This window comes from Arvicola amphibius, chromosome 2 (assembly GCF_903992535.2).
Source record: "Arvicola amphibius chromosome 2, mArvAmp1.2, whole genome shotgun sequence".
Taxonomy (NCBI): Eukaryota; Metazoa; Chordata; class Mammalia; order Rodentia; family Cricetidae; genus Arvicola; species Arvicola amphibius.
In genome coordinates, this window is record NC_052048.2 from 32,231,249 (window position 1) to 32,245,698 (window position 14,450).

Here is a 14,450-nt window from a genome sequence, read left to right on the forward strand (position 1 = left end):
ATCTTGTGCTGGTATCAGACCACAGTCAGGAACCAAAGAGGTATTTGTTCATTTAGAGATCTGTGTCTCTAGGATGGCAAGGCCTGAGAATAGACAAAGTACTATAGGGTCTTTTTGGCCTCTTTTTTTTTTTTTCAGGGAGAAGGGGTATCATGGTATCACTATGTAGCCTAGGCCAGCCTCAATCTTTTGGTGCTGAGGTAACAGCCATAACCTGACTTAAGATTCTTGGGCCTCCTGGCACCAAGTGGTCCCCTGCCCTAGCCCTACCAGCTGGTATAGACTGCCTCACAGGGGCCACACAGCACTGAAAACTCCCCTGCTCTCTGGGGTCCCTCTGTGAGCCCCTCATCTGAGGACAACAAACCTCTGTATGCCACGTGAGGCCACCTCTAATTCTGGCTGTGCCCAAGCCCTCCTCATCCTCCCTGCCTCCCTGGAAAGCAGCTGTCCCTGGCCCCTGGCATCCCAAGTCGCATGGCCCTCACTCTTCTCAGCGAGACCCAACATCATTCCAACAGCCTGTGGCGCGGATCTCCCTGTTTGTTCCACTCTAACGCCTCCACATCACAGACAGAGTCAGCGGCCACTTCTGTGTTTCTACTGGACAACACCAGGGAAGGCTCAGCACTCAAGTTAACAAGATGCTGGACCAACAGAAATTTCAAGACAAGTTAGATTCAGGTACTGAGGTAGCGGGAGTGCCTGTGGCGCCTGCGGTGAGCATGACCTGCCAGGGAAAGGGCTTGTCGCAGCGAAGGCCATTTGTTTGGGACGTTTCCCCTCAAGTAAACAATGAGTCTGGACCCTCCAGGAAATGGGTTCCGAACAGGGAGCTGAGGGTGCTTTTCTGGGAAGGGCTCCTACAGGAGGCAGGCGGGCCAGCCGGAAGAGGGCAGAGAGCTGGCATGAGAAAGGTTGGACCATTTCCCCTCTGCAGCTCTCCTTGGCAGTGGAGAAGCAGACTCACAGGGACTCGCAGCACCCCACACAGGAGCTGGGCCTGTCCACACCCACCTCATGGGACCTCTCAACACCACCCACCCCCTCGATAGTCTTCCCTGCTGCCTTAGTCACCTCCTCTGGGCAGCTGTCCCTGACTAGGCCTTACCTCCATTTTATTCGTGGGCACAGTGTACTCTGAAACAGGTCTTGTCTCTTGTCACCACCTCTACTAGATAGCAGTTGTCACCTGGGCTGACATGGCCCCCGATTCCAGCAGAAAGACCTGCCTGGGCTTCCTGGTCCCAGCCCCATCCTTCTTTGTGAGTTCTGGGAGGCCTGGGACAAAGTGCTGGCCAGACTCGCAGGCCAGGTGCTGCTAGACAGCCCTGAAAGCTAAATCTCCCCTTGCCACTGGCCGCTCAGCTGCCCAGCTGAGCCTCTCCCCACTCCCCAGTGGCTGCGGAGGGAGGGCGCTCTGCCAGTAAAGTGCTCTGTGGAGAAGCGGGGGCCATTAGACAGAGGACCAGGAGGCTGGTGGGGAGGATACACTTTGGAGATGCCCAAGGGGGTGGCCTTGGTCAGGCTGTGCAGCAAGAACTTGGAGATGTTGAAGAGGGTTTCGGGGAGATCGAAGCTGAATGGCTCCTCCTGCAGTAAAAGAAAGGGCGTAACATCCCCACTGGGAGGAGGGGCACTCTGAGCACCTACTGTGTGCAGGCCATCGCGGTTGGCCCCACAGCATTAACACAAGCTTGTGGGCTATGCAGTTCAGTCACATTTGTACCAGGGAGGGAAGTGATGCCCTACCAAAGGACAGCCCACGTCACCTGCCAGAATGGGAGAGAGATGAGATTCGAACCCAGGACTTAACCCCCAGCCCCAGAGAATGTTCTTTTCCCAGCTGCAGTGTCCCTGTGGACACACTATTTCCTGAGCTCAAGACCTTTATGGAGTGAGGGCATGACTTAGTGGGATGCTTAACCCCTTCCTGCGAGCCTCTTCTTTGTTCCTCAACAGCTGCAATGTGCCACCAAATGCCCACAGTGCCCAGGCTGGCCCAGGCTCTAACAGGTAGTCTCCATGACCACTGATGGAATGAACAGACTTCCTGCTCCCAGGGCTGCCAGTACAGTCATGTCATCGGAGAGGTTCTCTCTACAGGGCTTGTGCATGGGCGAAGACCTGCTTTGAGGGAGGCTGGCACTGCCATTCCGGCTACAAGCGCAAACCACACTTCAGATAGTGACAGGCTGGCCAGCTCCCCTCCCACCCAGAGCTCTCCCTAAGGGTCTGACTAGGCTCTCTCATTATAGCCACCAGGCTCGGCTTTGGTGAGGCCCAAAGCTGTGAGAAGTGGTTTCCTACTTCTTTGGTTCAGAGCCTAGTGACTTCTCTCCAGTGACTTCTAAATTCCTAATTACATTTCTTGCTTCCTATTTTCTTTTTTCCCTCCCCTCCCTCCTTTCTGTTTGGTTATATTTTGAGAAAGGGTCCTTAGCTTGGGTTGGCTGTAGTTTCCTTATGTAGCCAAGGATGATCGTGCTGCCTCCACCTCCTGAGTGCTGGGATTCAGGCATGTGCTACCATACTGCTTTACCCACTTACATTTCTGCAGCTTCTGTTGGCTCCAGGAATGGAGGGAAACCCAAGACACATGCTCTCCTGGGTGTGAGTGTGAAGAGCCAGGCACAAGGTGAGCAATCGCCCAGATCAGCACTGCTTCTCTAGGAAGGAAGCCCTGAGCCTCTAGGGTCTGTGTTTCTCTTTGCCATCTTATGATCCTTTATGATTCCTTTATGGGCCAGGGTTGCATGGCCCAGTGCCAATCCTCAACTGCCCTGGCCGTAGCCTGCCTTCCACAAACTCTTCCCCTGCTCCTCTTCACTTGTCCCCCTCCTTGGTGGCAGGACTACCTCTACAAAGAGCCACCTCAGAGCTTTTCTCTTGAGAGGCTGTCCTGCTTACTACACTGAGTTCCTTATGGCAGAGACTATGTCTTGTTCACCACTGTGTTCCAGGCCTCATCACAGGGACTGTCACATGCAGGCACTGGTTGGAGGAATAGCCCAAGAAAGCAGTTTTGGCCTGGAGGCCAGCCTGGGTCCCAAGTATGGCCTAGCCCAGCACTGTGTGCATTATGAACAGAGCCCAGCTGTTAGGTGAGGCGACTCCTGCACAGACACAGAGAAGCAGGAAGGCTGGGAATTCAGGAGCCAGGGACTAGGCACCCAAGGCAGCTTAGCACGCCCAGGCCTGGCCTGCCTCCAACACCAAGCTAGGTGCAGACTCCTTTGTTCATAGCTTTTCAGTGGTTTGGGACAAGGGGGCCGAATGGAGGGATGAGTCTGCTTGAATCCATAGATGCTGCTGGCAAAGAGATGGCACCAGGGTTATGGATAGCCCTGGGGTCATGGATAGGAGCGGGGTTATGGATAGCCCCGGGGTCATGGATAGGCCCAGGGTTATGGATAGGCACGGGGTTATGGGACAGACGCAGGGTTATGGATAGGCATGGGGTTATGATTAGTAGCAGGGTTATGGATAGGCCCAGGGTTATGATTAGTAGCAGGGTTATGGATAGGCCCAGGGTTATGATTAGTAGCAGGGTTATGGATAGGCCCAGGGTTATGATTAGTAGCAGGGTTATGGATAGGCCCAGGGTTATGATTAGTAGCAGGGTTATGGATAGGCGCAGGGCTATGATTAGTAGCAGGGTTATGGATAGGCACGGGGTTATGGGACAGACGCAGGGTTATGGATAGGCATGGGGTTATGATTAGTAGCAGGGTTATGGATAGGCCCGGGGCTATGGATAGGCCCAGGGTTATGATTAGTAGCAGGGTTATGGATAGGCGCAGGGCTATGGATAGGCGCAAAGAGCAATAGGACAAAGGGCAGGGGCACTCAGGAAAGGCGGGGCCTCTAAGAGGTCGGAGCTGACACTGGTCTGATGTGAGTGGGCTGTGAAAGCTGCTATGACACCTTTAGCTGAGGGAAGACGGAATCCAAAGCTACATTTCCCACGTAAAATCAGAGTCCTCTCAGAGACCCCATCTACCATCTCCATTCCCTGGACATGGGTACAGAGAAGGTGCAGGACTTGCCACAGTCACACAGCCCAGAAGGACATGATGCATCCAGAGTTACTTCTGAACCCACATCCCAGAGGCTGAGAGTGCAGAAAGAGCAAACCAGGCTCTGCCATTGCTAATGGCGGCTCTTCTCTGTGTGGCACCTGGGCTTCTGCATCTGCAGATGAGGGATATTCTTACGTCACAGTGTGTCTGAAGAACGAAGTGAGTGCATGATGAAACCTACAGTGTCCAACACCAGCAGGGACTCACTGACAGGGGTCACTGGTGTGGCCCAGCTGCTGCCACAGAATACGCTCACACTGTGAGTTAATCAAGACTGGCGTGCTGAGGAGGCATGGGATGAGGTAGATGGCGACTCACTCAACGTGGCCTCATCACAAGAATCAGGGAAGGACCTCAACCAACTGTGGGTATCTGGAGATCAGGCCAACCCTCTCGTTTTATGGAGGAAACTGAGGGCCAGAGAGAGAGCTTGAGCCTTCACTTATCGAGGAGAAGCACCTGTTCTTGCCGAGGAAAGCAGGGTTTCTGGGCAGTCACCACACCTCCAGACCCTTCTCTTCAGAGGCCCTTGCTGAGCATGTGAGGCCCAAGGCACACATCCCTCAATCTTCCTGCCACCTTACCGTGTAGCGATGAATGGTTTGGTAGCCATGGTATAGCTCAGCCAGGTGCTGGAAATGGTGGAATTTGTCAAGCATCACATCCTTCTGGGCAGGATCTGCTGGGAGGGAGGAGGGGAGCAGAGGAGGAGATGAGAAGGAGAAAAGAGGGGCGGGGAGGAGGGAAGGAGAGCATGAGGAGAGGAGAGGAGAAGGACAGGAGGGGAAAAGAGGGGAGGAGGGCAGGAGCAGAGGAGGGGATGGAGGAGAAGGGGAGGGCAGAAGGAGAGGAGGATGGGAGGGGAGGAGGGCAGGAGAGGGAAACGTGTCAAACAGTATTGCTTCTTCCTATACTGCTCAGAGGCCCGAGGGCAGTGATGGACAGGTGCCCCGCTTAGAAGTGGTCCATATTATCTAGGATGATAAGAATCTTGGCTGGGCAGAGCTCCTAGCCAGGAAGCAGCTGAAGACAGACCTCTCCCAGGCCACACACTGTACCCTCCCAGCTCTGTCCACTGGGTCAGCAGCTGCTACGTCCAACAGTGGAGAAGCCTCCCAGCCCAGGCACTCCAGAGGAGCCTGGTGGACAAGGGTGGGCAGATGGTGCCTTCACGGGCTGCCTGTGCCCATGCTGCACCTCTACGTGTCAGCTATTTATCTGAACTGCATGTCAGGGCCAGGACAGAAAAACCACAGCCCACACCTGGGCCTGATGTTCTGACTGGGAGCCGACAGCTGTGCCTCAGGGTGACCTGAAGGAAGGCACTGCCACCCTGCAGACTCTGTCTCCAGCGCACTTCTCACCACTCACGCTGCCTTGGGCACAGCTACCTCCCTCCCCTCTACTTCAGAATGCCTCAGGGCACCATGGGAAACCACCAAAGCTACTCTGAAACTGTCCTCCTGCCTGGGATGAGGGAGGCTCTGGAGTAGGTTATTGTAAGGTGATCTCTTCATCTTTTCATTTAATTAAATTTTTTTTAAGCCAGGGCTCATGTGGGCCCAGCTCCAGGCTCCCAGGTAGCAAGAGAAGGAGATGCTCTGAATTAGCAATGCAGGGTGGGACCTCCCACCCAGAAGACAGACTGCCAGCCAGTCCTACTTACAGGCAAACTTGAAAGAGATGACAGGCCAGATTGTGCCACCGCAAAGCGTGCTCAGGAACAACACACTCAATAAACAAGCCCAGGGCTTTAATGAAACAGCCCTGCTCTTCTGATTTTATCTGGTGCCAGAGAGGGGTCAGGGAAGAGGCCAGCTGGCTGTCACTCACTCACCTTGTGCCATGTCGAGGCACTGCATGGACAGCATCCAGTAATAATAGGCAGCGTCGTTAAACCTGCTCTCCACCACGGCATTGTGCGTGAGCTGCTCCAGCACGCGAACTGCTTCCCCTTGCCTCCCGGCCTTGTGGAATGCTAGGGGCCACGAAAGCATATGCATGTCACGGGGAGTCGGACATAAAGCAGGGAGACTGTGTAGGGCTTACATGACTGCTGGGGAGGCAGGCCACTCGTTGCAGCATCTGTGGTGCCTGGCTGCTGAGATGCGCCTCTCAGGCCTCAGGCTATAAATAACCAAGGCTACATCCTGAAATAAGCACAGGGAGATACACTCCTTTTGGCTGGGAAATGGCAACCTACTTTAACAAGGCACGGCAGAGAGAAAACCTGAGGCACCAAAGCCTGGCAAAGCCCACAGGGAATGAGACTCTGAGACTCTTAGGTGGTGCTAGCAGGACCTGCTATTCTGTGGAGCTTGGTGGTTCACAAAACACCTCCACTGTTGATTACTGTATTAAATCCTTAGGACAAACTTCTAAAGAAGAAAACCAGCCCCTTTCTAATGAATGTGATGGGCTTTGACAGGTAGGAGCAGAGCATCATGCCCAAGGTCAGGGAACAAAAGCCAGTCCAGTCCTGAACCCACCATTAGCTGTGCACTTTCAGATACCAACATTGAAAGATCTGGCTCAGCTCACAAGCCAGACATTTGTGAAAACAAGTGAAGAATTTCTCAATCATGCCTATGTCTGCTTAACAGAAATTTCCTGGGCCCCTCACTATCATGTGGCCAACTTCTGGGGACCCTGGGTCTGCCAGAGAAAGACTAGGACCTTGGACCCTGCACAAGCGTGGGCATCCTTATGACCCATATCCTTGGTCTGCAGAGAAGGAAAAGGGCTGGCCTTGGTTTGTTCTCATCTCCCGTCTCTTGTCTGAGTACCAAGTTACTATGGCGATGGATTCTTGGAAGGGCGACACAGACAGATGGATAGGTTGATGTGTTTTGCCCAAACATACAGATACTTCAGCAACTGGGTGCTCTGGAAATGCTGAGGGGTAGAGAACATGCTGTCCTTCACAGGGGCTTTTAACCCAGGAGCTCCAACAGGGGGACATTTGTTCTGCACTGTGTCAGGAGGTGGCAACTGCTACCATACAGAAGTGTAAATGAGATGCTATGGAATACGACCCACCCACTTCAATTAGTAGACTTTCTAAACAGGCGTAAGAATTAGGCTCCCAGTTGGACAGATCCCGATCCAATTCCGGCTCTGCCGCTCGCTAGCACATGTAGCCTCTGTGGCTCAGCAGGGCTGTTGGCAAGATTCAAGGTTATGCAGGTTAAGTGCCCAGCTAGCACCTGCCACAGTGAAGGCAGTCACATGGCTAACCAATGATGAACGTTATCAGTTAATGTGCCATACTTGCTTTGGCCTCTATTTCAGATGCCGTCACACCCTGTTATGGCTCATTTCACCAACAGAAGCACCAAGGGGCAGAGAGATTGCTTGGCTTGCCCGAGCCAGAATCAAAGTCCATTTCTATCTCAGTAGAGGAAAAGGAAGGTGAAACTAGGCCCACCTCTAAGTTCTCTCTTTTGTCCTGACTACGGATGCTTTGGCTCATGCCCTCTGCAGCTTCCCAGCTAGTGGACTACAGGCAAATGCCTTTGCCTCCTTCAACCTCAGCTCCCTCATCCACAAAATGTAATTAACACTGTTGCCCATACCAGAGAGCAACCTTAAGACTAAAGGGAAGGCATACTGGAATGCGGGTGCTGTGCAAGTTAACAGAAAACTGCTAAAGACCTAGGGCCTGTCTGGGGCACTGGATAGAGAAGCAAAGGCCCAGGGGGCGTGGCTTCACCGTCCATGTCCTTGCTCTGAAGTCTTTCACCAGCAAACACATCCTGAGCCAGGATGAAGGCACCTGTCCTGGGACCTGCTGAGGGAGGGGCTAGGCGGCCTCTGTCCCAAGTCTCAGCAGCCCTCCCCACCCCTTCTACACAGTGTAGTCTGTGTGGCCTACCTTTCTGGGCTTCCTCAAAGCGGTCATTCTCCGCTAGCCACTGCGCATAGGGCACGTAGATGTCATCCTTAAACTCAGGGTGCTTCTCACCCAAAGCAAAGGCCTAGAGGGAGGAGTTGAGGCATTCTTAATGAAGCGGCCCCCGCAGCCCCTGAAAATGTGGCACTTGACTGAATCTGTTAGGGATGTCATATTTTGCCAGCATGACAACTCAGAGGGGGAGAGTGTCTCCCCCTCCAACCACCCCCAGCAACACAAAAACAAACCAGCTCTCTGAAAACAAAAGGCAATTAACGGCAATATGCAACCGACTGGATTCAATAACAACACAGTCTGTTTCTGGACCACAGAAGCAGCACAGAATCGGAAACATTTTATTTTGAGGGTTTGCGTGGGCTCCCGTAGCGCTGCAAACAGATTTCTTTTAATTGCAGGCGACACCTAAGGAAACAGGATTGACATTATCTTCATCACTGCTTACTAGCTGTCAGGGACTGTGGACACAGTGCTCTATGGGACCCGGTGACGGCTTCATTAAAGCCCAAACCACCTGCCAGGCCAGGAGAGCAGCAGAGGAGCACGGGAGGGCTAAGATGAGCTAATGTTGCTGCTGGGTAACATTTATCTCGAGGAGCCATTACTGCTTCATCCCCAGCCTGTCCCCTCAGGAAGTGGAGCCACTTGGAGGACAGGCAGGAGGCAGGCTGCTCTTACTCAGGTAGAGCCTTGCTGTGCTCTGTAAGAGACTGCCATGGTGGAGGGACACCACTAATTTCTCCAGGTGACACTGTCCAGGGCACAGAGACACAGAGACGCTCTGCCCTGGCTGCCTAGCCAGCCTTGGCTCCAGCACAGCCTGGTTGATTCTCCTTACTGATCCTCTCACCCCACGGGAGCCATGACTGGGAAGAGGGATGAGGAGGGCAGGGACAGCTGCCCTTGAAACAGTTCTGCTAGCTTCTATCTTAAATACATGGTTGGCATTTTCTGCCAAAATGCCATACAGGTTTTAAATGCCATTCTTGTGTCCCTACTTCAGAGGTGAGTCCGAGACTGTGGAGCTGGCGAGAGTTGGCTCAGACCCACAGCAGGTACTGCAGCTCCTCATGCTGACCCTCACTGCCCCAGTGCCTGTCACAGGGCTGGCCCAGAGCTGGCAGCCAGTAACAGTTTTCTGACTGAGTGAATGAATGCATGAACAAATGGGAAGTTATGGTGAAAAGGCCTCCAAGACATTTTGGCTCAAGGACTTTGAGGAAAAACCTGATTGTCAGGCAATGGCCCTTCTATCCTGAGGGCCGCTTCTCTCCATCCTAGCCCCCAGCTGCTCAGTCCTCACTTGCCCGCAGCCAGGGGCTCCCTTAAGAGTCCCAACCCAGTGAGTGCACTTGCTCTCTCACCTCGTCCCAGCGCTTGGTGTCCACATACAGCTGTACCAGAGACTTCAGGTCACCGACCTTTAGGTAGGTCTCGGCAGCATAGCCAGGACTGTCCAGCTTCTTAAAGTACCGAGCACACATGAGCAGGGGCTCCCGCTCAGCCTTGTCCAGCTTTCGAGCAATGTCAATCAACCTGGAAAGGAAGAGGGGGCACCTGTGAGGGTCTGAGGGAGGACAAGGTGGGAGGCTCTGGGCCGGCTCCTGCTATGCACCACGCTAACAATGGAGCTGTGGACCCTGGGGTCTCATAACTCAGAGGCAGTTATGAGAAGAATGGATGCATACTCCAGAAGCAATGACAGGGTCCAAGAGTGGCTGCCACTCAAGACATTATCCATATCTCACAAGCCTCTTACCAGTTATTAATCTATCCAGTGACATCTGGGGATCCTCTGCCAGACGTCGAGAACGACCCATGAGACCTTCCAGATGTGGTCTCACAGAATCACTTTCCTTTCCTGAGAGGGAGGTATAAGCATATAAGCACCCCACTTTGCAGTGAGCTGGCTCGAGTTTGACCTACACAGAGGGGAAGCCCTATACCCAAGACTCCACAGCAGGAAGGAGTCTTGTGGAGAGGGCTTGTTCCAGCACTGTCAGGAACTCTCACAGGAAAAGAGCTGCTGGAGCATGAGACTGTCTCAGCAACTGACACTCTGGAGGAGGTGGCAAGTGTGAAGCCTGCCCTGAGCCAGAAGGAAGATTAGAAGCCCTGGCAGTGTCCTTGTGGCTATGTATGGACTGCAGGGAGGTCCCCAAGTCACTCATGTCTTCCCAGTAGTGACCGGTCCTCCTCCTTCTCAGGGCATGTGCTGGATTCAGTGGTCTGGGGTCTAGGCAGCCCAGGGTTTGGAGGAAAGCAGCTCTCAGGGTGAGGGCTCTGCCCAGCCCGCTTTGTGTGAGAACAGAAGAGGCTGTGACAAAACCGAATTTCAGACAGGCGGGCTCAGGGAGGCCTGTCAGTCTGCACTCAGAATAATAATGGCATCTAAAAATAACACTCCTCAGTAGCAAAAGGACGTGTTTTTAGGGAAAGGTAGAACAGGCAGCCCCCCAGAGCCCGAGAGCCCCACCCACCAAACCAGCATTCCTAGGGGAAAGGTGCCTGTTACAGCCAGACCCAGAAGAGGGACAGAACACACTAATGTCTCTTCCTTGAGCTAGTTAAGTGTCCCCAGGGGAACTTAATACATAGCACTTGCAAATCAAAGTGACATATGAGAAACTCGTGGGGGAAGTAGAGGCCGTAAGCCTGCTTGGCTCCCATCAACATCTCCCTTTTTGTAGAGAATACTTGGGGCAGAGTCTAAGATCTGAGCCTGCATCTTTGAGATACTGTTCCTAGACAAGGGAAGAAAGGTTGGGGGTAGGTTACCCACAAAGGTCCCCTGGTGAAGGACCCACACACCAACCTGTTGTCCTCCTCAGGACCTAACTATGCTACTGGCTTCTATCTGTGGGCCACACTGTTGCCACCTGAACAACCAGTGGCCTTTAGCAAAGTCTTCTAACTGAGAAGGCACCTGGAGGGTGGGTGCCAAGTCCTAAGACAGAAGCATCACATGGCACATAACTACAGCTCCAGCCTGTTCCCCCTCCTCCATTCCCTTGCATCTAGCTAGCTTCTATTCCTCTGTTCCAGCTCCTCTACTCTCCCTTGGGGCTTCAAGCCACCGCAGTCCCTGCTGACCTACTGTGTCCCCTGCCTATATTCCTTCTCCTTCTAACTATCTCTACCTCAAAATCCAACCAGGCCACTTTATGGAAGGACTCAAGAAAAGAAAGACACCCTGGTTCCTCCCAGATAGTCCCCTTCCCTGATGGACAGAGGGCTCTTCTTGTGCGCTCAGAACTCTCATGCTCAGTGTTAGGGGTACTGAAACCACCCATGAAAGAATCTTGGGCTTAGCCCTATGACTCCCCAAATGCTTGGCCTTTGAGGACACAAGAGTCCCTTCTGCCTTGATTTCCTCATTTGCTAGATGAATGTAGAGATACCGATTTGGTGCAGGGGAGAGTCAGATGCCTATAAGGTCAACACAGTACCTGAGGGACATCTGTGTGTGTCCCCCTAAGTCCCTACTACCCACTTCTCATGCTCCTCAAAGGCAGTGCTACCTTCTTCAAGCTCTTCCTCTTCCAGAGAACCTAGTCACTTGCATGTTTGGTTCAGATATTTAGAGAAACAGTTTTTCCCTTGTCAATCAAAACTCAGAGTTGACGCACTGCCAAGAGCTCCCAGGCAGGGGCTGAAACGTACATGTCAACCCAGCCATGGCTGCCACTGATCTCTATGGCCTTGGTGTGCTCCCCTGCTGAGATGTACATCTCCACCGCAGCTTTGGGCTCGTTGATGTTTCTCGCCCAGTCGGCCTGCTTGGTGATGAGCATCTTTGTTTCTTTAGGGTCTCCAGATCCAAGGAAATCCTGAGGAAGCACAACAAACAAAAACACTCCGGATTAGGACTTCCTGTGCCAGCATTACATCAGCTCCTGAAAGCAGAGCAGGGAAGAGCTCCACTTGGCTGTGCACAGGAGCAGGATGCAACTGAGTGGGGGCAGTCCCAGGTGTCCAGGAAGGGAGTGTGCATGGACCACCCACAAGTGTTGCTGGGGCCACAGGGAGGTGTCGGGAACTGCGGCCTCCATGTTTCCTTCCCTTTACACCTGTTCTAAACACCTCACGGACTGCGAGTTACTCTGCGACCTCCACACAGTTTGACAGAAACACGACTGGCTGTGAAACTATAAATACTAGTCCTGCCGTCACTAGTCACACACTGGGATGACACCAGATGCCCCAGACCAGTACTGAGTACATGGTCTTCTAAACTTAAATGCACAATGATGCACAGAGCTCTGGGCTTAGTCCCTTGTGCCCTCCTTTGGCTGCCACACTGAAGTGGCATCATGTCTTTTCTCAGTTGCTCTGTGGCCTGAACTCAGATCATTCTGTTGTTGGCTTTGCTCCTGAGATATGTCTATGGCAGACAACCAGCAAAACACTCTAGCTCATTCCTCCTCCTCCTCCTCTTTTTTTCTTCTCCAAAACACAGTCTCACTATGTTGCTGGCTGGCCTAGAACTTGCTATATAGACTAGACTGGCCTTGAACTCATAGAGAGCTGCCTGCCTCTGCCTCCCAGTGCTGTCCAGTGGTTCACTTCTTAACTGACTGACACCAGATCTTGTCTTGAGATCAGGACTCCACAAGCAGGAATATGTCCCATGGAAGGACAGCAGGAGCCACAGATGAAAGAAATAGTCTGAAGATTCAGGGGTTGGACAGGGTCTGAGTTCCTTTACCCCATGTGGGGGCGGTCCCTGAGGGCAAAGACCAGCTCCCCTGGGTAATCCCCCAAATAAAACAGAAACAGTCTCAGAATATCACCTCTTTTCAGGACAGCGCTGCCACTATTGAAGCTGCTTCAGTGCTGACATTTTTTAAGGTGGGGCTTCTCAAAAGGGGGAATTGAGAGGCATGCAACCCAGATCTGCATTGCTAGTGAGGAGTGGTTTGTCTTCAGAGAACGTACCCTGCATAAAGTGCTCTGTGCCAACCTCACAAAGTACAAAAAAAGCACTCCTTTCCTTGCGATTAACACTCATCTGTCAGGAAAGTGCAGGCAATGTATGCTGCAACCCACTTGAACAATTAGCTCATTTCTTTTTCCATTTGCTTTTAGGGTAATTATATAGACCCTAAAACCATATATTAGGTTGGCCTAAGACAACCAAATAATTCAGGAAGGGCATCATTTTACCTGTTACAGACCAAATAAAAACAGGGTCACCTAATGCTGGCCTCTGCCTCCCCTTGGGGCACACAGAGAAAGGGCTAGGGACCAGCCACCGAGGGTACCTGGCTTGGGCCATTATAGACACACTTTCCTCTCGGCACTGTGATGACATCAGCTCTTCATGTACACAGAGCTGTCCCGCTCAGCTAGCTACCTGGGGTTAGCAGCAGAGACAGTTGTTGTGAAAGCAGAGACGTGTCCTTCAGAGGGACTCTGGCAAGCGAGCGCTCAGTGAGATAGCAAAGGGAAAGGTCAGAAGCTAAGAGGGTTACAATGTGAGGCGTCTCCCCAAGAAGACCACGTGGACACACAGCTTGCACAACCTCCCTGACAGGAGGCACACCTCCTCAATCCCAGCAGTCAACTTAGAGGCTGTGACTTAATTCAAGCTGAGTCGAAACAGTTCCTCCAAAGCTCAACCAAGTGGGTTTTCAAAGGCCATTTGGTTCTCTGAAGCCAATTTACATGTTATCTGGGACCACAGCAAAGACTTTGTCCTGGAGTGGACAGAAAGAGGCCATGCTGAGTGATGAATGAGACTGAACAGGGTTCTCAGGCTCGGTGCTTCTGATAAGGACTCACTACACAAAGTTAAGAGCATTATAATCCCTTTATCACCACATAAACATGTCACTTGTCCGGAAAACATACAATTTATTTGTACGTGAGAATGTAATTTAAAAATTTCCCAAAACCAGATTGAATCTTGGGAAGCAATTTTCGAGTAAACAAAAACATGCCATGTTAATAAGCACAGTATCTCCCACCCCCAACACAATGTGTATGTGTGCACACATTTCCAAATGCAGACTACCAAGCCAGGGTGGGGTGTGTGTGTGTGTGTGTGTGTGTGTGTGTGTGTGTGAGATGAAACCAACATACTCAGAATTGTGATCAAAAATTAGAGTCAAAACAAGCCCCGAGTATTTACCTTCATGGAGAGCCACGCCAGATGGGATGTATGAGTGGCTGCACTGCTGGGTGGGAGGCCATGCGCACAGAGTGCAAGTGAACCATGGGAAGAGGCCAAAGCAGGAGGAGGGTGGCCAGGGAGAGGTCTAAGGACACCCACCCTGGAGCCATCTGTGGCCCTTCTACTCTCCTAATCTTTATATTTTTTGTGTGTGCACTGCATGAAATGCTGAGATTAAACAGAGGTTTCTCTCATGCTATGCTATGCTGAGAAAGAAGCAAAGGCTGAGCTATGTGAGTTTTCACCCACTAGTGAAACGTGGACCCCACAGTCACACTGCACT

At 52.3% G+C, this 14,450-nt stretch overlaps 1 protein-coding gene across 1 annotated transcript in view; it reads right to left on the reverse strand.

The window, feature by feature from the left end:
- Ift122 (intraflagellar transport 122) overlaps nucleotides 1-14,450 on the reverse strand; it is a 71,219-nt gene that overhangs the window by 3,771 nt on the left and 52,998 nt on the right. Inside the window, 6 exon segments of the mRNA XM_038320275.1 lie at nucleotides 1,493-1,593; nucleotides 4,667-4,761; nucleotides 5,920-6,060; nucleotides 7,957-8,059; nucleotides 9,357-9,528; nucleotides 11,656-11,822. Of these exon segments, the coding sequence (XP_038176203.1) occupies nucleotides 1,493-1,593; nucleotides 4,667-4,761; nucleotides 5,920-6,060; nucleotides 7,957-8,059; nucleotides 9,357-9,528; nucleotides 11,656-11,822 (779 nt within the window).